Source organism: Antedon mediterranea, chromosome 1 (assembly GCF_964355755.1).
Source record: "Antedon mediterranea chromosome 1, ecAntMedi1.1, whole genome shotgun sequence".
Taxonomy (NCBI): Eukaryota; Metazoa; Echinodermata; class Crinoidea; order Comatulida; family Antedonidae; genus Antedon; species Antedon mediterranea.
The window spans coordinates 36678962-36703642 of record NC_092670.1 but is presented as its reverse complement, the minus strand read 5'-3'; the positions used below and the strand labels follow the sequence as shown (position 1 = coordinate 36703642).

The 24681-nt window shown below is 32.7% G+C and overlaps 1 protein-coding gene across 1 annotated transcript in view; it reads left to right on the top strand.

Annotated features, from left to right (window-relative positions):
- LOC140051471 (structural maintenance of chromosomes flexible hinge domain-containing protein 1-like) overlaps positions 1-24271 on the top strand; it is a 35234-nt gene extending 10963 nt beyond the window's left edge. Inside the window, exons 13-43 of the mRNA XM_072096733.1 lie at positions 98-211; positions 534-640; positions 814-896; positions 1482-1592; positions 2055-2135; positions 2487-2606; positions 3174-3318; positions 3798-3973; positions 4367-4509; positions 5698-5832; positions 6710-6872; positions 7065-7278; positions 7763-7892; positions 8385-8624; positions 8842-8967; positions 9362-9444; positions 9909-10063; positions 10569-10728; positions 11085-11181; positions 11455-11586; positions 12477-12644; positions 13991-14117; positions 14513-14632; positions 17190-17275; positions 17585-17707; positions 18133-18323; positions 19100-19206; positions 19592-19662; positions 19885-20056; positions 20361-20519; positions 21350-24271. Coding sequence (XP_071952834.1) covers positions 98-211; positions 534-640; positions 814-896; positions 1482-1592; positions 2055-2135; positions 2487-2606; positions 3174-3318; positions 3798-3973; positions 4367-4509; positions 5698-5832; positions 6710-6872; positions 7065-7278; positions 7763-7892; positions 8385-8624; positions 8842-8967; positions 9362-9444; positions 9909-10063; positions 10569-10728; positions 11085-11181; positions 11455-11586; positions 12477-12644; positions 13991-14117; positions 14513-14632; positions 17190-17275; positions 17585-17707; positions 18133-18323; positions 19100-19206; positions 19592-19662; positions 19885-20056; positions 20361-20519; positions 21350-21546 — 4236 coding nt within the window. The 3' untranslated portion in view covers positions 21547-24271. The remainder of the gene's footprint in view (positions 1-97; positions 212-533; positions 641-813; positions 897-1481; positions 1593-2054; positions 2136-2486; positions 2607-3173; positions 3319-3797; positions 3974-4366; positions 4510-5697; positions 5833-6709; positions 6873-7064; positions 7279-7762; positions 7893-8384; positions 8625-8841; positions 8968-9361; positions 9445-9908; positions 10064-10568; positions 10729-11084; positions 11182-11454; positions 11587-12476; positions 12645-13990; positions 14118-14512; positions 14633-17189; positions 17276-17584; positions 17708-18132; positions 18324-19099; positions 19207-19591; positions 19663-19884; positions 20057-20360; positions 20520-21349) is intronic.
- Positions 24272-24681: the final 410 nt, after the last annotated feature.

Below are 24681 nucleotides of genomic sequence, written 5' to 3'. Positions count from 1 at the left end.
TAAAAATACTTTCAATTTGAAAATTTACAAAATAAGGGTAAAGATCATAATTCATTTGTGTCCAAACTAAATCACTAAAAATCAATTTTGTTTTTAGATGCGGACGACTCGAACGAATCCAATAATTTATGGTAGTATTCAACGATTCATGTTGTTTGGTGACTATAACGAAGATGTGTTCGCAACTGGTGGAGATGTTGAGGTCCGCCAAGTATGTAAAACATTTTAGTTTTTTCTGATTAATCAACAAATAATGATGATAGATTAATCAACGACTTTTGAATTGTTGAATATTTATGATTAATTAATCAAAAATTAATAACCAATTAAGAATTGGTCTAGGTTCTTTAAAGAGCACATGAGCTAGATGTGTCGATTGGACATGAGTCCTTATTCGAGAAGACTTGTTTTACCACCAGAACCATGGAGCCGATGTTATGGCTGCGTAATTACAGTTCCACTGTTTTAACCGCTCGGCGACTCACTCCAGTTAACCTTACTGAAATAAAATTGTTCCACTTTATTTGTTATAGGAACCTGCAATGCTGTATGACATGGTGAAGTCATTTCCTTTGAGTAAATTGGACCGGGTTATACCAGATAGACAGTGCAAAAAATTCATAGATGATGAAAGTGGAAAGTAAGCCTTTGAATTATTACCTACCCATCTGAATACAAGAAAAGCTTCCTGGAACACACCCTTTCCTTTTATATTGAACAATTTTAACCAATGGTTATTGCTAATGAATACAAAGTTTCAAGTGGTCTTCAATTAGAGGCAGATCGCTAGAGATCTTTCATGTTTTCTTGCAGGCTTCCTGAAAGGCTAATGGTCTCCTGGCCAGAAGGATTTGATGTCCAACCTAACGAGAAACGACCGGCAGGTAAAAAGATTGGTAAGTGGAATACAATTGATGGGCTTGATTCCAGCCTAGTAATCTGGAATTTGAGGCAAAGTAATACAACCATTATAGACCTGTGACAATCATAAGATTGATGGGCTTGATTCCAGCCTAGTAATCTGGAATTTGAGGCAAAATGATACAACCAATATAGACCTGTGACAATCATAAGATGGTCTTGATTCCAGAGTACTAACCTGGAATTTGAGGCAAATTTAAACAACCAGTATAGACCTGTCTAGCCAAAGAAATGGAGACTTGAAAAACATGTTGTGAGACCTTATAAGTAGTGGAGATAATTTATGGCATTAATTTTTAAAAAGATATAAAGTTATAAATGTATTTATATAATGCTGCGTGAGCTAGTACACCGGGGGAACGCCCTACTTGTCTTGAACGACATACTAGGTACACTGGACCTACGGTTTATAGTCCTTAGCCGAGAAGACTTGTTCTACCACCACAACCATGTAGCGAGTAAGCCTCAAACACTTGCCATAAGGCTATAGACTACGATTCCACTGTCTTAACCGCTCGGCCAATCACTCCCTATGGTTAAATGCTTTCTCTGTTTTACAGGCGCAATACAAATAGAGATACTGAACCGCAATGGTGATGCAATTTCCAAACTACCAGGATCACAGCACTCTTCTAAACGTCTGCTTGTTGAATTGAAAATCATCTTACATGGTATTTTACTTTAAGTCTTGTCTACACTATCAAACTTTATGTGACAACAAAATGTGATGTGCCCATATATGGACATGATGATGTCATATCACTACCATATTTGGGCATATCACTACCGTATTTGAAGATATCACACTTTTTTGTCAAATTAGTTTGATAGTGTAGACAGAGCTTTAATGCATTTCTATTGTAATCTTGGTTCAGTCCATTTTTACAATAAATAAACCCACTATAGGCATTCAAAGTTACCGTTTATATTAGTATCTTGAACTCATTTCTTCATTGAGGGTTGAATGACATCATGCATATCTAGATTATCCTGCATCTAAGATGTGATGGAGAAACCTTTCCCTACACAATTCATCCTCACTCATTAAAAATCATGTATTGTAATGCAATGTACAAAACAGTATACTGATTCCATTTCCTTTAAAGTCCTCACAACATTTATTTATTTTTTAGCTTCCACAAGAGATGAAGAAATTGTGTCTTATATTAGCCAGTATGGTAAGAAATGGACATCGTATTGGTTTAGAAAAATGGGTAAGTTGAACAAAATTTATTTTTCATGAATCTTTACTTGTAAAGGTGATATATACAGCAGAACCCCTATTAGAGGATACCTTTAAAGTGCCCCCCTAATAGGGGTTTTCGCCCTAAATAAAGGTTGGCTGTAGTTTTAAAACATACATTACACTTGTTCATTTTATGTAAAAGTATCCTTTTAATAGGGTTATACCTTGAATAGCGGTGTCCCCTAAAAAGAGGTGGGCAGTAGTTTTAAAACATACATTTTCCGTATTCATTTTATGAAAAGTGTCCCTTTAATAGAGGTAAACCTTGAATAGGGCTGTCCCAAGAAAGACTTCTGTACAAATTTATGGTTTGTTTCAGAGAACATAAAAGCACTTGGTAACTATACGCTGAAGCTACAGTGTGTTATGAATGAAAGTAATGCTGAGTCGTTTGGTGGCAAGCCACTCCCCTCACACAAGATTAAATTTGCAGTTGTTGGTAAGGGATTTAATTTTAATCTATTAGTATTTTTAACAAAAAATCTTTATTCTGTGGAACAATATTGCTTTAAAGTATGCATAAAAATACTAATCCTCTGTCTACACCATCAAACTAGTTTGACAAAAAATCTGATGTGCCCAAATTTGGTAGTGATATGCTTAAATATGGTAGTGATATGACATCATCATGTCCATATATGGGCACATCACATAAAGTTTGATAGTGTAGACAGAGCTTAAGACTGCTGTGGCTTTAGTTAGCCGACTTTAAAAAGATTTTTTACACTCAGTAGCTAAACTTAATATTGGTTCCCACTAGGATACAATGCAATTTCTAAGTAATTTGACCAATCACAAGCTATATTTTATTCCAACTTTCACTTGCCATTGATCAACTCACTTGTATTTATGCTTGCGTCGTTGCATTCCATCCTAGTCTTTTATCTTTTGATAACCAACCTCCATGGACTACAAGTTCCAAGTAGCATTAGCGTTTAGCCCCAATGTTGCTTTCAATTAACAATCTAATATCACACACTATTTTGATTTCTCTTCCTTTTTTCAGAGGGTCCGCCTACTAAGTTTAGCGTAGGGATGCTAGAGCCGCCTTTCCGTGTCGGTGTACCGTTTAACATTCCATTAAAAGTTCATGATAAATTTGGTAATCAAACCAAACCAACTTCTGATCTGACACCTGTACTTGAAGCAAGGTATTGTTGAAACCATTACTATTTATAAAGATGTGTTTTTAACTTTGCAAGTGAATAGCATATACAATGTATTTAATGGCTTCCAGTTTAATTTGAAACTAAGCAAATTCCACGATCCCACATAGTGTGGTCGGTTATGTCGGATAACTAGTTCCAGCTCGATATTTGTGCCAAAATATTTTTTTTTGCTAACTTATTGCTAAAATATTCTTGAGTTGAGCTGAATTAAAAAAAGTGCAATTGTCCACTTACTCTTTTCAAATAATGCTTGTTCTTTATCTTGCTAATATGCATTGGAGTTTTTAACCATTTTTTATTAAGACACAAACATTGCAGCCCAAACTCACATGCCAGCTCAATTTCATAATGCCTTCTTGCTCTCAAGGCTTACTGTTTCCCCATCTTTATGTGCATGTAGAATAACCTGTTGTTTATCCATAATAATGTCAAATTCAATAAATCGATGGTGTTTCTTGTAGTGGTATCACCGTGGAATACGATACTACCGTGGTAAAAGGTACCACACTCTTAATTAAGGATGTCAAAGCCATTGCGTGTGTGGACAGCCCCTTAGGAAAGGACTACAGCTTCAACATTACTCTGCCAAGTTTGGTGGACAGCCCATGTGAAACCATGAAATTTAGGCTTCTCCCAGGTAAAGAAATTGTATTTGTATTTTTTTTTTATTTTTTTTTTTTCTTTCACATCCAACAGTGTATATACCAATTACAGTATGAAAATATAATATAAAAATACACATATAAAAATAAAAGCCTAATAGTTAATCTAATCTATAGATTGGCAGCAGTGTTAACTAATTCATGTACAATATAGTTAAACTTAGAAACGGTACAATAAAAGATATCTAATTCAGGATTTTGTAAAACACCGTTGTTAAAACTAACAAAATTCTACAAAAAATACCATTCTTACAGACACTAACATGGGAAAATTGAACATTCATTTTGAACGAAGTCTACGAATTGGGTTATTGAAATTATAAACAAAATTACAAGTATGTCTGTTATATGTATTTATTTCATTGAAGGGTGGCCATCTTTGATACACGTATCCAACCGGCAAGACGAAGAGATTGAGCTTGAGAATGGTAAACCAGTGTTGTTTAATGTTGAGATACACGACGCTGCTGGAAATATAACAGTACAACCTAAACTGAATGTTGTTTGTAAGGTAAGTGTTTCAGTGGTCGATTGCAAGGATCTATTTTCATACACATTTACATGTTAAAAATGTTAAATATTAAATTTATTATTCTGGTCCTCAAGCTTAACTGGAAACTGAGGAAATTCGGATTCGGACCGATGGCAGTGCCTACTACATCAGTACACCAGGAGATGATCTCCTACTCTTTTCGAATAGTGTACCAAGTTCTGGCCAAAACTTGCTAATTACAGGATGGATAAACAATTTATAGTGCTTATAAACTAAGTCGCATTTAAGGCTTAAGGAGTGGTTAGAACCACACTAGGTCAGGAATGAACCCTGAGCTTTGGTATTGGAAGGCAAGCATGTTAACCACCAAGCTACAGCTCCAGTCTATTACCTAGCCTATACTTAAAGATGTTTATTGTCCCTTGAAACAAAAAAATTGAATGTCAAAATATTTTAAATTTAAATTGGCCATATCGAAAATTTGACCCAAAAACAACAAGTTTACGTGATTAACAGGTAAATTAGTTTGATTACAGTTCATCTGGAAACTTGTCGCGAGCGAGCGAAAGTAAACAAAGATTTCAAACCACGAGTATGCATTATGCATGATATGTTAATTAGCATTGTTTACAACTCGTCAGAGTTGAGAAGGTGTTTTCACACAGATCGCGAAGAAGTTTTATGATTATGCATACACAGATTAGCCAAACAAGCGCTTTGCATTATGAGATATGTTTTGATCGAAAACTTTGACTGGAGGTCAAAGTTATTTTTTGAACAAAAAAACATCTGTATTTCAGTTTTAAATTATTTTTTTTTGACTAATTTTTGGTGAAAGTTAATAACTATTATGATACTTCAAAATGACCCACTTTTTTCTGCCATATACATTACAAAGAAGACAAAAATAAAAAAGGCAAAGAAAGACCAAACAGGTGCTAAACACCTATGCTAGTTGGTCAACCCAGAAGGGAGCACAGCAAGAAACCAAAACAGACTACAAAATTACGTTCTACAATTAAAGCATCTACAACAACTACACACATTTTCAATATCAACATTATTTTAAAAATAAATATTGAAATAATTTAATAATTATTAAATTATGCATTATGTCATTATTCACTCAAATCTATATATATCTTTTTAGATGACTGTGCGCCAAAAATGTTGAAATACTTTAATATTTGAATCTTTTCTTGACAGTTTCTTGGTGCAGGATCGTTGCCAACATACAATGCTGATTGTAGTAATACGGGTAAAGGCACATTGTCAGGAAATATTCTATTTATTAAAAACATCAAAAAACCACAGAAGATCACTGCAAGAATTGAACTAAGTGTAAGTTATTGTCTGTTATGTACTAATTAAAGATGTATTTATTAATTAAGATTGATTAAAATTGACTTTGAATAGGTTATTTGTAGTTTTTATAAATGTAATCCCTTCTGTTTTCTCATATAAATAAATGGTCAAATTCAACCAAAAACCCATTGGCTGGCAGCCAGTTTGACAATTTTTTGCAGTTTTTTCGATTAAAATGGCATTTAACAAAAAAAAATACATTTTTAATAATAGACTATTTAGAAAATATATTTATTTTTAAAGAGATATATATAATGTACAAGTTTTGACTGGATTTTTTGTTGTTGAATTGTTTGCTGGGGACAATATACTCATTGGGATAGAGAGCGAACTGGCATATATCTAAATTCATTGATAGATGTGATGTAGTCATAACCTGTGTTCTACCACATTTTTTAGCTGTTACTATAGACTTTAATTATTAACTCAAGAACCGTTGTACAGTACTTGATCTGTGTTAGGTAGATGTAGCTTACTTAAAAAACAATAAAATGGTGGATAGGCCTATAGTTATGAACCGAAGTTAAGCAATGTCGGATGCTGTATACGGAGCATTAGGCATTTTAAATCAGCACTACTGACTTTTATGACAGCCCCTGCATCTAGTATCGGGCTCAGACGTATTGGCCCATGCCTTTCCCCTGGTTAAAGTGGGCACTGGATGAGAGAAGCCCTTGATCAATGATAGGACCAATCAAGGTGCTTTAAACAGTCCTGACTTAGTTTCATCCATCATTCAGATGAATGTAAAACTATTGACATTGTCAATAGCCATAGCCATAAAGAAGTTTGGTAGTCTAGACAGAGCTTCACATATATTTGCCAATATGCAAATTTACTTAATATATTTTAGAATTTTAAAAATGTGCCAGCATTTGAGCAATCAATCACCATCATACCTAGCTGTCAGCCCTGTTTCCTTGATGTCTTCTTCACAAAACCAGATGGTAAACTGGAGAAGTTATTACCTCTGCAAGAGCTCAACAGAACTGCTGGAGAGCACATCACAGACCTTAGTAAGATTGTTTATTTCTTTTTTATAATGTTGACACTATCACTGTCACAGGCAGTGTTGAAAGCAAAGGCCTCGAACCCTTGCTGATATTTTTGGCTCTTTAGGTACGGTAAACGGCGTCCCTAACCTAACTGCTCCACCATTTGTTACCAATTACTCCCATCTTCACCAAAATGTACACAATTTCCCACAGTGTTTGCATTGTTCGATGAGGGAAAGCGCCACCTTACGATGACGAAAGAACTAGCGGATAAGATCAAAGTAAGTTGGTTACCAAGATTTAACAAGGACCTGCTTTTGGAAGGACGTCTACCAAACTTGAAAGTTCCTGATTCCATCTTAGACCCAAAATACTGCGAAGTAAGCCTGAGCGATGGTTCTGGTGTTGAGTTCTCTTTTACAGTAAAGTAAGTATGGAGGTTTGTTGAAGCCTTTCCCTAATGCTTGGTTTGACCAATCACAAGCGATGGGTTATCCGAGCTTCACTTCTGATTGGTTGCGTCTCTAGTAGGAACCGTGCTTTAATGATCTGTTATTTTTCCTAATCAAACCAACGGAGGCAGTTAGCCGTAGTTAGCTGGCCCGAGCCCGAGTTAACTAGACCTATCTGTTGTATTTTAAAACATGGTACACTTCCATGTATGGTTAATGAAGAGACTGGCCTAAAAAAGCCATTAACACAGACTGTTGGAGCCTGGCACCCTTGTCCCAATTTTAAATATATTTCACGTAGGTATTCTACTAAGTATCTATGACTAATGTTTCCCATAACTGCTTATTCGAGCAGTTAAGGGTGATATAATCTTACAACACCATATGAGTGCTGCCTACACATAGATGCACCAGAAATTGTAAGTTTTAAACTGCTTAACACTCTTATTTTGTTTTTAGGCCTAATGCTGGGGAAGCGGCATTGTTAAAAGCCACTGCCAAGGGGCCTAAAAGTGTACGTTTAGGTGAAGTTTGGGAAGGTGAAATCATAGTTAGTGTCACTGACCAACATTCAAATCCAATTAAGAAGGTAGGAATAACTTTTTACTTACAGTATAAAGCAAATATGAAAAAATATAGTATATTATAAATTCATTAAAAATGAAACCTCACAACCTACCCCAAAACATAGCCTTATACTGTACCTTGGAACAATGATACAACAACAATGATACAATATTGGGTCATATATTTGTGTATGGTAAAGTTATTTCTATGTTGGTAAGCTTATTCCTAGGCCGGTAAACTTATTCCTAGGCTGGTAAACTTATTCCTAAGGCTGGTAAACTTTTTCTAGGCTGGTAAACCTATTTCTGGGCTGGTAAACGTATTCCTAGGCCGGTAAACTTATTCCTAGGCCGATAAACTTATTCCTAGGATGCTAAACTTATTCCTAGGCCGGTAAACTTATTCCTAAGATGGTAAACTTATTCCCTTCAGTAAATGAATTCATCAATACAGGCTTTGTTCACCATATTCTTTCTGGTATTCTGTGTTCATTCAACTTTATTTTAACTCACAGTTACCTCATGGAGCTCTGAGCCAGTTGGAAGTCACTTCAGAGAACCTTAACCCAAGACAACTCCAGAGGGCTCTTTTGCAGAATGTCGGCTTTGTGTTAAAGAACATTCGATTTACAGGAGACACGCTTGGACAACGTGAGATTACGCTGACTTACTGTGGCTTAACTGACTATGTCAAGCTTACAATTGATCCTGGTCTCCCAAGCAAGCTTAAATTTGTCCACTTTACTCCAGCTGAAGTAAGTATATTCATGCTTTCCATCATAAATTGTTTGAAAGCCTTTAGGGCCATACATTAGGAACTGAGTATTACAGTGGCTCCTAAACAGTATGTTTCTTTAACCCATTGCATAGTTTAATAGTCTATGTATTTAAGTAATGATAATCTTAATGCTAGTATGTTTTGTCAGACCAATATCAATTAATGGCAAAGAATTAATTATATTTTCGTTTCAGCCAATTATTCTTCACTCGGAATCATGGTTCGGAAAACCAATCTCGCTTCAACTTACTGATGAATCTGGCAATCCGCCATCATACATTAACGTGAAAGCGAGTCTTAATCCCTCATCTGGCCTTCAGGTAAATCTAGATGTTCAGTAATCCATTTACAAGACGCATACAAACAAGATGCTACTGATTTGATCTTAACTTGATATTTTGTAATACTGGTATCTGAAAGGATTTGAATCCAAAATTAGAAAAGCAAAAAAAAAAAAACAATGGATTGTAATTGAAACTTTGTCTACACTATCAAACTAGTTTGACAAAAAAAGTGTGATGTGGCTATTAATGTCATGATGATGTCATATCACTACCATCTACCATATTTGGGCACATCAAACTATTTTTGTCAAACTAGTTTGAAAGTGTAGACAGAGCTTTAAGATTCTCGTTCACATTTATAATTTGGAGGGATCCAATCTATCAAAATGTCCATTTATCTTATTTTTTCATGCTTTTTATCGTAATCTAGCTGGGTTCGTCTGCAAAGCCAAATGTTGCTTGTGACAAAAATGGAATCATTGACTTCGGAGATTACAAAGTTATGTCGGGCATGTAAGTAGTCTTTTATGGTTTTTTTTCTCAAATCAGGTTTTTTGATTGTTATTAGGTCCCACCCTAAATTTGCATATTATTTTGAGGCAAAACTTATCATCTAAAGCTCTGTCTATACTATTAAAAAAGTTTAATGTCCCCAAATATGGTAGTTATATGCCCAAATATGGTAGTTACATGACATCATCATGTCCATATATGAGCACATCCTATTTTTGTATATAAAGTTTGATAGTGTTAGACAGAGCTGAAGTCAACATATGTCATATTGATACTCATATATACGCACCTATAAGCTGATGACTTCAGTCAATACAACAATTATCATTTTCATTCAAATAAATAACATACACATTTCAGTATTAAAATATTGCCTTTTTGTTGCAAATTTATTAGTTTATTTAAAAATTATTATTAAACATACAGTTCAATTTTTTTTGTTTTGATTTTAAAAATGTTTTTAGTGGGACGTACAAGCTGTCCGTTAAAGTTTTGATTGGAAAGACAAATATTGTTAGTCCAACACTCACTGTGAAAGTCTTGCCAGATCCAATGAGACCTGTGAGCCTAGACGTAACATATACTGAAAAGAAGATTTTAGCAGGCGGAATCCTACCAGGTAAGGAAAATAGATGTTGTGCATGTATGGTATTGACTGATTTAAATCCATTGTAATAGCACCCAAGTCAAGTAAAAGAGCAATATATAAAGAGTGAAAATATGAAATTGAAGTAATTAACAGGTGAGAGGCATAGGTTCAACACCTTTCTGTGTCATCTTGTATATTTTAAGCCAATGCTTTAATCTCATTGCCTCATCCTTTGGATAGGACGTAAAGCTTTTGATCCTGTGTAAATATATTGTACTCGTGTACAATAAAGAACTTTATCCTCTATTCAAAATGATTGTGGTGTTTTTATTTTGGCATTACACTGTGTTTATGGGTTCGTAGAGGTCCTGATCCAAATTTCCTCAACTAAGAATAATATTAAAGAATTTATATCATACATTGCAAGATGTTATGTTGTTTACCCACTAATTATGTTTTGTTGCTCACTACTTGATTTGAGCATGTACAGATGTATCTGACACTTGAATAATTTTACACTTCCTTTTTTTTATAGATTTCTGTGTGACAGTGTTAACAGAAGATAAAGGAAACCTTCAAAACGTAAACGTCAAAAGTTTCACAATGGTAATACGTCATGCGCAGTGTCTTAGTGGCGTGTGCTACAGCAGCGATCCTAGGAAGGCGGCAGATGAAAATAGATTTGCATACTTCAGGTATGTCTTCCATCTTAATACATTGTCTGATTGCATGAAAATACATAACTCTCTCAAAAGTTTATGAATTTTGAATGGTTTTCTTAATTGATTTTTCTTATATCAATTCTGAATTTGTCCCCTTTATAATGTCATTTTATAATAATTTATATCATAATGTGTTGTAAATATACTGTAATTGGCTACTATGTTTTTTATGATACAACTGTCTTCGGTTATAAAAAAGTCTACATATACACTATTTTTCAATTCAACTTTAGGTGAACAGTTTTCAATAAATACAATGTTGCGTTGTTGTTTCAAAAACATTATATATTTTTGAAAAACTGAGACATTTTTATTTACATTTTTTACAGGAATCGAAAAGCACCAGAAGCTAGTGGACCATGTAAAATTACATTTCAATATTCCAGTAAATACAACAACCAGAATGTTGTTATCAGCTCACAAGAGGTTTGTACGATACTGACTTGGTTATAAACCAAAGGCATATATACTGACTTGGTTATAAGCCCAAAGCCTAAATACTGACTTGATTATAAGCCCAGGCCTATATACTTACTCGGTAATAAGCCCAAGGCCTATATACTGACTCGGTTATAATCCCACGGTCAATATTTTTCCTTGACCACAATTAAAATAACATGCTAGAAATGCACACAGCTACTATTTTAACTATTTTATATTTAAAACCATTAATTGTTTTTTTGCTTTGATATGTTTTAGTTGAAGTTTACAGTTATTGCAGGCCCGCCTGCAAAGCTAGTAACCAATGCCTCTCAATTAACACCCACCGTATCGAACAGTCCTCGTGCAGACAGACGAGTTCTTGTCAGTAGCCTTCAGTTGAATTTACAGGTAAGGATCAGTTTGATAATAATTTGGTGAATCATCCTTATCATTATCGAATCATCAGCAATATTATCATCATCAATATTATCATCATCAATATTATCTTCCAATCTTAAGTAAGTAAGTATTATGGACTTTCCATGTACGACTAAATTTGGCCCAGTTACAAAATGCACGAAAATGAAGATAAATACTATAAAAATACATACAAAATACACCTGACCTTAATTTATGGGAAACCCCCAGCAGATTGAAAATTAACGACCCACACAACAAACAGACCAGCTTTTTCTGGTTTTCCTCGGTTGTACAAGCTTTAAAACACATCATTGTCAATTTTTTATTTCATGTTTCATGACGTACCAAGTCACTACATGCAGTCAGAAAACAGTACTGCACATGTTCAGAAACATGTGTGAATGTGCAGAATAAATCACGCAATACGTAATAAAATACCTAAATGTTCTATTTAATACGGAAATTTGTTATCAAAACTACCAAAATTGATTTTAGCAACTTGAGATCTCATCACTATAATCACATCACATTTGGTTCATTCCATGCCAAATCAACCAGTGGCTGACAGTAACCATCTCTGATTTTGCTAAAAATTGAATTACATGTACCTTTTTTGGTTTAATGAAAATTCACAAAAATTCAGTTCAAAATTTGCATTACTTCAAAAGTTACAGCTGTTTAAAAATGTGCCACGCCCACCTTCTTTTTTTTTTTTGGTCGCTAAATATTTGAGTGTTTTTATTAAGCAATAATTATAAATATAAATATCTGACAAGTCTGAAAATTGCTGGACCCTGTACATTTCTGCTAAATTGATTGCTTTGGCATTCAGAACATAATTTATTAAATTCTTTTTTTTTTGTAACTTTTACCTTCAGGATGAATTCAACAACCCTGCAGGTGAGGACATCAATGGCAAAGTTTCTGTGACAGTGTGTAGTTCTGTGAGTGACACAGATGAGGGTGATGACAGCGAGATGCCATGTCTTGATCAATCTGCCAGTAACATGACTTTTACCATGACCAAGGGCAGAGCGTTGATTGAAGTAAGATAAAAAATAAATAGTTTAACAAAAATTCCTTTCTTTGACCACTCATTCCTAAATAAACAATTTTTTCCTCTTGTTTTGTTAGAATATTATGGCCCAATTACATTCACATTCAACTTTATTTACATATTATAATAAGGTACATACAGTACTACTATATGTGAAAAGGAGCCAAAAAATAATTTTCACTAGTTTGACCCCTGTCACAAAAATAAATTGGTCAAAAAGCATTTGATCATTCTAACAACAATAATATGGTAATAATTCAATAAGAAGAAACTACAACTATATAATAGAGAGTAAGGGCTAAAATTAATGCTTTTGTAATAGTAAACATTTAACTTCTTTTATGAATTTAAATCTTGAAGAGGTACATTTTATAGTTAATGGTAATTTATTCCAAAGTTGAGCTCCATTAAATAAAAATTCTAAATTTTCTAGCATCTGTGCGAGCTTTCAGAATTGATTACTAAATCTGGTACTAGCATTATGTGTAATTAAATAAAAGTATTCCACAGTTCTATTGAGCAAGAGAATACAGATTTAAATAGTGTACTGTATCTTGAAGAAATGGTATTTTCTTGCCAACAGAAATGTCTACATAATAAGAACCAATTTTAGATACGGTTTTAAAAACGCCAATTGAACTTGATCGCCAAATACCGGGTTTAAAAATGTTTTCTGAAAGTAACACGCACCCATAATTTCATGTCTGACATAAGGTTGCTAAATATAACTATATACACAATTTGGCAACAGTCTACCTATCTAAACTTGTGCATATTTACCAGCCTACTAGATCTCTTAGATCAGGTGGCTAATGTCTGCTAGAAGCTTCTAAAACTAAAACCTTGTAGGTTTATAACATTAATAATAATTAACGAATTAGTATTTACCACTTGCTTTGGTTTATCTGGGTCTTTTGGCTTTTTAAAGAATTTTAACGGCTTTTTAATTATCTGATTTACTGTGTACTTGTATATATTATATTGTTGTTAGAGTCTTTTAAATTTTTACTTTGTACGTTGTTTGCAGAACCTTTCAGCCGTTGGGCTGCCTTCTGAATAAATACCTATAGTAGTTCCTAAGACTAGACTAGGACATTCTACATATGGTGGTAGAGCTTTGCTGTGGCAGCTTCAACTCCAAATTCCCTACCAATTTCAATCAGTGTACTACTATAAACTCTTTCAAGACCTAGTTGAAGTCTTTCCTTTTCAACCAAGCTTTTTATTAATTTAAATTAATGTCATCATCTATTTTATTTATGTACAGCACAGCGCAACTTTAATAACGAACCCTTTTCTTCAGTATGTTTAAAGTAACTTGTTATTCACTTTTAGAATGTAACAGTGGAGGCTAACACTCCAGGGAAAGATGGGGTAGAATATGTTGTTAAGATGGCCGTGACATCATCTAAACTCTCCAATAAAGTGAAGCCATTTTGTCAGCCTTTTTTATTCTATAATGGTAGGCATTTGTTTTGTGTTTTTTTTTTAAATAACATAATTTAAAGATGCATTGTCTCCCCCCCCCCCCCAAAAAAAAAAAAAACATGAAAAATGAATATTATAAATCAGACTTTGAATAGGCCATGTTGCAGTTTTAATAAAGATCACTTCTGTTGAGAAAAAAAAACACAAAAAAGTAATAATGTTTTCACTTGTATAAAGACAACTCATTTTTTCTTTAAATTTCATTTTTTCTTGCCATTTTTTTTTTCAAATTGAAGTTGCATTAAAATGTCATATACAATAATTAATAATTAATATTAATAATACTATTTGAGAAATATATCTTTAAAGTTCAGAAGTTGTTGGTATCATGTAGTTAGTACGCTCTACAACTTTGTTTTTCTTTTTTAGATGCTCGTAAGCAAAGTCGAATGGCAGCACTTAGCAGAGATCGTGATGACCTGATATCACACATTAAGGCGTACAAAGAACTTTTTGATACTATTGACCAATTAGTAAAAGAGATGAAAAGTAAGTGCATTATAATATTAGAGAAAACTTGGATTACTTTTTCCTTTTTTTTAGTACAAGATTCATATGGGTGATTGAATACCTGCCAAAACGTGGTGGTTTTGGATGAGTTTCTGTTTGTCAGGGCACCTATAGTATTGAAAAAGTTGACTGTACTCCAGGATTTATTAAGTTTTCTAAAGCTCTGTCTACACTATCAAACTGTATGTGACAACAAAAATGTGATACACCCATATATTCAGATTCAGATTCAGATTCAGATAATATTTATTTAGATAATAATGAATGAATATATACAAAATAGAAAAAAGATATTAAAGTGAACATAGATAAAGCAGTAATTGGTAGTCATTATTATCATGGATCCCTTCTAGAAGTTAAAAACTTGTCTCGTAGGGACCCATAACGAAACACATTACTAAAAAAATAAAAATAACCTAGAATATATAATTATATAATTTAGGATAAAAAATTACAGTATAATAACATAACTAACATCTTCTTTATACAAATTATTTAAATTATATTTCAATAGTTTCATGATAATTATAAATGAAATAACTACCGATATTGGTAAATGAAAAAAAAAAAAAATATGTATACATAAATTATAATTCCAGTATATATATAGTATATACTATATATACATTATATATAGTATAGATTAAAGATTGCAATAATAAACAACAACTAATATTTTGTGTAAGACATAAATAGTGAGTATAAATAATGATAATAAGCATATTAACTAAGCAGTATAATATTTAGATATATAATGATTCTTTAACTTTTTTCGGAAAGTAAATAATGATATTGACGTTTTGATATTTGGTGGGATATGATTCCACAAATTAGGACCTGATATAGTTATAAAAAATTTAGTTTTTGTAAGTCTAGCAAAAGGAATGTTTAAATGAGAAGTTCTTGTAATTGTAATTGTGAAATTTGGTACGTTTACAGAGCATATCAATCATAGAAATAGGAAGTTGGTTTTTAAAATAATTAAACATAAAACTGGCAACTTGAACATTGTGGATATCCGTTAATTTTAATATACCAAGACGTTTAAAAAGGGGTTCAGATGCGGTTCTATATGGTGAAAAAGTAATAATTCTAGCTGCACGTTTTTGTAATTTAGTTAATCTAGCAATATTAGAAGAGTAATCTGCAGCCCAAATAATGTTACAATACTGGAAATAAGGAAGTACAAGTGTGTTATAAAGAGAAATTAAAATATTTAGAGGGAAGAAGTGCTTAAGTCTGTTAATAATACTAATAGATCTTGATATTTTTTTCGAAACGTAATTTTGATGACTGGTCCATTTGAGGTTTTCATGAATATATACACCTAAAAAAAGTGTTTCAGTTTTGCGTTCAATTTGAATTCCGCCAAGAAGTATATTTAGGTCATCAACTTTTAGTTTACGTTGAGAATTGTGAAAAATTAAATAATTTGTTTTAAGAGTATTAATAAGTAATTTGTTTGAAATAAACCAGTCACAAAATTTTGTTAATTCATCATTGAATGTAGTAAATAATACATCAATTTTGGAATTGGAGTAAAATAAGGTGGTGTCGTCGGCGAAGGATATTACTTGCAATTTGTTACTGACATTAGCCAGATCATTAACATAAATAAGGAAGAGCAATGGCCCAAGCACAGATCCCTGTGGCACTCCGCAAGTAATATCCATCGTCGACGATGTACAAGATCCTAATGCAACATATTGTTTTCTATCTTTCAAATAACTATTAAACCAATTCAATGAAATACCTCTAATTCCATAGCACTCAAGTTTTTTAATTAAATTATCGTGATTAATAACATCGAAGGCCTTTGAAAGATCAATAAATAAACTTAATACATTTTCTTTTGATTCAAATGAATTTGTAATATTATTAATAAGATCTAAAACGGCATGGGATGTAGAGTGATTTTTTCGAAAACCATATTGGCGTTTATTAAGTATATCAAATTTTGTGAGATAATCAGAAAGTTTAGAATACATGAGTTTTTCAATAATTTTGGAAAACACTGAAAGTAGTGATATTGGCCGGTAATTAGATAATTGACTTCGTTCACCTTTCTTGAAAATGGGCACAACTTAAGCTAGTTTTAAGTGTGTTGGAAAAGTGCCAGATAAAAAAGATGAATTTATACAATGGGTAAGTTGGTGGATGATTAAGGGAGATACAGATTTTAAGACACGAGCAGTAATACCGTCAGATCCAGACCCTTTATTAGAATTTAGATTGTATATAGTTAGGTTAACATCATCAATTGAAACTGGACATGATGATGTCATATCACTACCATATATCACTACCATATTTAAGCATATCACTACCATATTTGGGCACATCACACATTTTTGATAAACTACTGTAGTTTGATAGTGTAGACAGAGATTTAGAAATTTACAATTTAAAAACAGGTGATTTTTTTATTGGACACTATTTAATGTAAATTATTTATAATTTAATATTATTTATTATTTTTATCTACATAATGTAGTAAATTTCAATAAATATTTTAAATCTGTTGTGTTTTGTGTAGATGCTAATGCCGAGGCTGTTGAAGTGGAGACGCAAACAAAAAGAGAGTTGCAGAAGATGGGTCTTTCAGCGCAACAAATTAGATCTGTAAGATTCCAGACTTGGACTAATAATAATTAAGTCTAAACTTTCAAAAATCTATTTCAAATGAACATTCTATAATGTTTTCCGATTTGGATCCAGAATTTGTTTAATCATGGAAGGACAACATATTCTTAATAGTATATATGATATAAGATCTGCCCCTCGTTTTTTTTACTAACCTAATGTAATTTTCATTTTATTTTATTTTTATTTTGTATTATTGTAACATACCCTGGGCCTCTACTGATATGAGGAAAATAGTTCACTGAAATTACTTAACTAGAAGTTACTAGAAAATCTTGTGAATTTCAGGACGTTAGCATAACAAGACTGATAAGCGATTTAACCAAGAAGAAAGACAGTTTTCTTAAAAAACCGAGGAGAAAATGTGGATTGGAAAATGTGGTAATTGGGGATTCCATGACAATAGGCAAGGTAAGGTTTGAACTATTTTAAATGTTTAACTTCTGTTATATATAATTCCAGCATTACATTACAGTACAGTACATTATAACATAATCATTTTGAATTGAGTTGTGGCTCGGTGGTTATGATGCACAGCTACCAATCCAAGGGTTATGGGTTCAAGTCTTGTCATGTCAGAATTTTTATTTCTAATTACAATTTACAACCCCAATCCCAAAAAGTTGTAATAAGACTTTGTTTATGCAGAGCATCTGTGTATGTTTGTCTTGTGAATAGGATTGCCACCTTTAAGGATAGTGAATGAATTGGCTTATGGTTACCCTTGGCAATTTTCCTAAATATGTAAGGGAGAGAGAAGAAAGTGTGCGGCCAAAAACATTTTTTAACATACACACATTCATTCCAATAATCGTCAACCTAAATGTAATACACAGATCGGACATCTGGCAGAAGTTGAAGATAATGATATTGCACGTATTCTGTCATGGCACCTTGGTGGTGACATGGATTGTGTCATCACCAAGACAACGACCCGAGCCAAAGAGATCTATGATAAGTCAAACGGGTCCCAGCAAGTCCTCCCTCTGGATTCAATCTTTAAGAGGAATCTTCCAGATTGGAACAAGTAAGCATACACTAACATCTAAAAAAACTCTAGCTTAGCCTTGTAATGTAGTGTTCCATGGAGATTAATGTAGTGTTCCATGGAGATTAATGTAGTGTTCCATGGAGATTAATGTAGTGTTCCATGGAGATTAATGTAGTGTTCCATGTAGATTAATGTAGTTTTCCATGGAGATTAATGTAGTGTTCCATGGAGATTAATGTAGTGTTCCATGTAGATTAATGTAATGTTCTATGGAGATTAATGTAGTGTTGCATGGAGATTAATGTAGTGTTCCATGTAGATTAATGTAGTGTTCCATGGAGATTAATGTAGTGTTCCATGGAGATTAATGTAGTGTTCCATGTAGATTAATGTAGTGTTCCATGGAGATTAATGTAGTGTTCCATGGAGATTAATGCAGTGTTCCATGGAGATTTATGTAGTGCTCCATGAAGATTAATGCAGTGTTCCATGAAGATTAATGTAGTGCTTGATGAAGATTAATGTAGTGTTCCATGGAGATTAATGTAGTGCTCGATGAAGATTAATGTAGTGTTTCATGGAGATTAATGTAGTGTTCCATTAAGATTAATGTAGTGTTCCATGGAGATTAAGTTAACCTGTTTTTTAAGGGAGTTCTTTGTCATTTACAAACTAAAATTAGGAATTGTGCCCAAATTTGATTGCTTGTGTTTATACACTGGGTAATAATATGTTTTTGTATATTGTTAAGACTCTTTACTTTACCTTTTTAACAATTTATGTTAAACCTACTACATTTTCTGTTTTTCTAGGCCACTCCCACATGTTAAGTTTAAGATAAGTAACAACCCACCTGGTAATCCAATATATGCTCGCCATTTGCTGAAGTTTCCAGGCAGTGAAGAAGAGTGCAAGCTAGGTAAAGTGCTTTCATTCAGTATATCAATAATTGATAGAATGTATCACTGTACACTTTAAAATTTAAAAAGAACTATTAAAGTCATAATGCATCGTCATAAATTATTAAATAGTTTATCCATTCTGTAATTGGCAAGTTACTCCCTTTTGGAATAATAATGAAATAAAAAAAAAAGCTTCCAGCCTAGAAAACCTACACATTATAGATTTGCATTGCTTAAAAATGAATGCTAATCGCTATAAAAATACACCAATTAAAATCAAGATTTTTAGATAGAAAATCTGAATAATAAATTTGGACCCTGTATTATTGTTTTTTAATCATATGGTAATCTTTACTAATTAATTTTTTTTTTTTTTTTTGTGTTGTATTTATTTTATTTCAGTTTTTCTGATGTTATTGGGTAACACAATAGTTTTGGACAGTTTAAACGATGCGAACAAATACAGGATGGAGGTAGGTGTCTAATATATATAATACTATTTAATTCAAATGTTTATAAACAGTAAACCCTTCAAAGATTAATTTTCATGGAGTTCTTCTTTCACAAGAAATTTTAAAATTCAATTATACATTTAAATTTAGCATAATTCTAGCACTGGATATGTTCCATTCTTGTAATGTTGCACTTGTTTTTTTCCATTCATAAACAAAAAATTGCATAAATTGATATTTTAGTTGATAAAATATGCGCATTGTCCAACGTTATTAACAAGAGATGGAAGTCGAGTACAGAGCAATGGGAAATTTGGCGGTAATCAAAACAGAGCGCTCCCATTAGAAAGAATGCGTGGAGCAGTGTTTGGTGCTCCAGTATCACAGGAGTACCAAAATATATGCAATCAAATTGGTAAGTTCTAGTTTTATCCCTACTAATTCATTTTTCTTTTAAATCTTATCGGACTGTGTCAAAGTGACTCTATTTATTGTGCTGCAGTATGTTCACTTTTTTACTGCAGTAGCACACAATTGGTTTGGTAAATTCTGGTGGTAAATGTTACTGGAGTAAAAAGGTGAAGTTACTACAAAAAAATATAAGAAGAATATATTTGAGACACTTTTTTTAATATATACCTAAAGGAATTAGATTAGCTTTATTATTTCCCGTAAAATAATTTTCATTAAATAACAGAGTAAGATTAATTCAATTTCAGAGAAACTTACCTTTCTGAAAGCCGCTGTTGCAAAGCGATCAGAAACGCAACTTGAGTTAAAAGAAGCAGAGGCTAGGCGAAACGACTCGGACGTGAAGACTCAGATGCGTGAATGTCAAGAAGCCGAAGAACAACTTGTCACAATAGAAGAAAAATTAGGTATATAATTTATTTATTATTTAACCAACTTCTTGCCAGACACAAAACCGGCCAATTCTTTTTTAGCATTATATTTATTATAATCAGTTTAAAAAACATAAAAACATCAAAAGACAACCATTACAATCTTTATTCTGGCTTATGAGTGAACTATAATATAATCAGTAAAAATAATATATAAAAACAAAATTTAAATCTTAAACACAAATTAAAAATCAAGCACCATACTCAACATCATTTTTTAAGGTGTATGCCATCAGATCATGTAGCTAGTATTGGTGTTTCTAGTAAAAAAAAAAACAGTACTTTTAGGTCGCTTATACTGTATGTCCCTTGGGTAGGTTCTGGCGGGAAAGACTTGTTGTAGCTTTAGGGTAGGTAGTCTCCAACCTGATAGTGAGTGAGAGGCCGAGCGGTTAAGACAGTGGAACCGTAATTACGTAGCCATAACATCGGCAGGGGTTCGAGGCTCATTCACTCTATGGTTCTGTTGGTAGAACGAGTCTTCTCGGATAAGGACTATAAACCGTAGGTCCAGTGTACACATCTAGCTCGTGTGCACTTTAAAGAACCTAGTACATCTTTCGAGACGAGTAGGGGGTCACCCCGGTGTATTAGTACATCACAGCCACTGATCATAACTGGGCCCTCTGGGAGACCAGTCTTTGACTGAAGAGGTTACCCAGTATAAATATAAATTTTCAATTCAATTCAATTTTTCAATTCAATTCAATACTGTTCTGTAGTATTTTATTATTATGTTCAACTTATTTATTCTATAATAATAAATAAATGTAATGTAAATGGTCAACTTTCTGGTTTTTTTTTAGGAATGACATCATCATCGACAATAACAACAAATGGCCGCGGACGACCGGCACCAAAGGGTCCTTCAGAAACTACCAACCAACAGGATCCGCTTCGAAGACGTCTTAATAATACCTCATCACCTAGCCTCAGAACATCCAGTCGTCGGTCAGCAGGAGGACCTTCGGGAGCGTCGCCAGAAACAAAGCGTCGTAGGTGAAATGTCGAAACATGATTTATAATGTAATTATTGGTTATAAGGGATTTAGTCTGACATTAAAATTAATTGAATTCTACATAATGTTCTGTACAATGAAATGTGTTAATGTTAACTTGTATACACAGGTGTTTTCTATTAACCATAGATTATTCCAATTTTTAAAAGTGTGTTGTATTTCAATATTCAAATGGAATTAGTTGTTTTTTATCTAGGTCAGTATAGGCAATGTGTTTAGATATGTAGAGTTTTGTTGAATCACTGTTGATGACATCATTCTATTCGAGTTGTGAGTGAGCCTATATATGTATTGTATCCTTGTTTATGGTAAATGAGGTTTGATTATCCAACTGTGTTTAATTATTTAGGTGGTTTATAAACATACGTAAAAAATAAGTCATTAAGCTTGAGGAATATCAATGTTTAAGTGTGGCGTATGGTGTGGACAGTGTGCATAAATATTAGAGAAATTATTACAGCTTAACTAATGAGCAATCGGGCTAATTTATGCACACTTGCCACACCATACACTACACACCACAAACCAATAGAGAATTTACAGCGTTGCGATGGCTTCTGTAACTATTCCTGCTTATGGTGTAATTTGATGGAATTAATATAGGCCTATACTCTAATAACAAGCTAGTGAAATTGTTATTCGGAGGTCTTTTTCCTGCAAACTTTATTTTAAAACACAATTATAAATGTGATATTAATAAGCATGTAGCATAATTACAATTTCACCGTTTTTTTAAATTTTTAGTGAATGAAATTGTTTTTATCTATTGTGAATCTAACCCCAGTATAATTAATTGTTTTTTAATGTAGGTTAATGAATTCAGTGAATTTAATTAATTACATGTAGATGCATCTAGAATTTAAAACGTAGAGTATGTTTCTATGTTGGTTGTATAATTTCCAATCGTTTTCTAAATCCCAAAATAACGTTGCTTTACTTCGTGCTGGATTCATTAAGGAGATCAATCGTCGCCATAAATTGCACTCAATTAATCTATTAACCGACCCACGATTCAACAGTAATTAACCACCTACTTTTTGATACAGAGGTAACATGAAAAATGAAGATTGATAAAATCAGACTTGAATAGGCCATTTTGTAGTTTTAACAAACTTTATCACGTCCGTAAAAAAAACCCGGAAAAATAATATTTTCACTAATAAAATGACAAAATGAATGATTAAATTCAACCAAAAGCCCATTGGCTGCCAGCCAATTTGGCTATTTTTTGCTTTAAATTACAGTTTTTTCGGGTGAAATTTTTTTTTTTCGATCCAATTTTTGGTAAAAGTAAAAAACTATTATGTGACATTAAAATGGCATATTTAAAAAAAAAAATTTTAATTGTTTTTTCAGGGGGACAATTACTTTAAGATTTATCAGGGCTAGACCTGACGAGTTTGTATAGTAGAATAGGTCATATCGACAGGGTTTATTATCAGTTCATTTAGGCCTAACGAAATTAGTTTATAAGTTCAACTCTCCTCGGAGGGAAGACTTTAATATTTTTATTATAAATTTCGATTATTCCACTGCCAATGTATTGTTAGAAAACCTAACATTTTAGAATTTTTATTTGTATAAAACTTTAGATGTTGAATTGTTTTTATTTTTATTTTAAATCAATTTGAATCTAATAATATCGATGTTTAATTTACTAATACCAACGACAAAACAATGCACATTGAAATGTAACAATGTCTATCTTTTATCGGTAGAATACATACATTGTTTTAATACTATACAACGAAACCCATGATTAGTTTCTATTAACCCAGCCATTAAAGCATGGTTCCCACTAGAACGCAACGCAGCGACGTATCGACGAAAGTGCTGTATTGCGTAATCACAAGTGGGAACCGACGTTGCAATAGTGCTGCAAACATCGTAGGTTTGATTCCACGCAGGCGGGGGCAAACACAATTATTGGAAGGGCATTTTCTTCCGTTGCGTGTTGTATTAGCGATATGATTTATGAAGTAAGAATAATCAATGTTTAGTAGGCCTACATTGGTTTGTTATTTCACCATGGTAGGTAGTAGGTATACGATGTGTCCGTATTAAATGAATTATTCGATTTGCTGAAACCTCCTGCGGTATCACGTCAAATTATTGTGTGAATACGCTTGTTTTAATTTTTACCATAGATATATTATAGTGAACTATTTATATCACCATGGTTTGACAATTTGTTTCAAATCCTCGCTTGTTGTCGTACCCAATTTATGTCAGTTCTTGGTCCAGGTTTCAAGCCTATATTCTGTATCCCACCCAAACACGGACATTTCAACACATTATTTTGGTTGTCAAAAAATCGAAATCAATTTTAGTAAACGACTTCGAACAAAAACACACAAGTCCTACTCGTCGGAAATGGAAAGCTCGGAAATGGAAAGCTCGGAGATGAATTTTTAAATCGCGTTGATGAAAAAGTTATAACGAATTAATATTGATAAATAAATAATTCATAATTTCATTTTTATTCTCCAACCATGACTGCATTTTAAGTAATTTGTCCCATGCGTTGTACATACTGTAGATCAGTCTTGTAAAATCTCATTAATTTTGGATGAAGAGACGAGAAAGTAATGATAAATAGATTAATTAAAATTGATTAATAATACAATTAATTATTTTTTATTCTGAAGCGATAATACTCAATTCTAAGTTGGACATTAAATATTTTTTACAAAGCCCAGCCTTGTACAACTTTAATAATATAGTTTTGGGGACACACAAAAAAAACCAAAGTTATTATACAAAACAATCCATTATTATTATTTTAACTATGACTCAATTCTAAGAGAACCATCCAATATGTTTTACAAATCTTAACATAATTCTGGATAAAAAGACAAAAGATATGAATAATAAATTTACATTGATTATTAATAATACGATTAATTAATTTGTAATTTGTTAGTCCATACCGATTTTAAATGAGAACTTTCATTGTGTTTTTCCATATCCAAGCCTTGAACAGATCTATTAACACAATGTAGATACCAAGTGATGTACTGCGGTAAATACGAAAAAAAAAATAAAAGGCTTGGTTCCCATTATATTAGGACACAGCGCAATGCTGTAGATGCAACGCAAGCGAGTTGACCACCAACGAA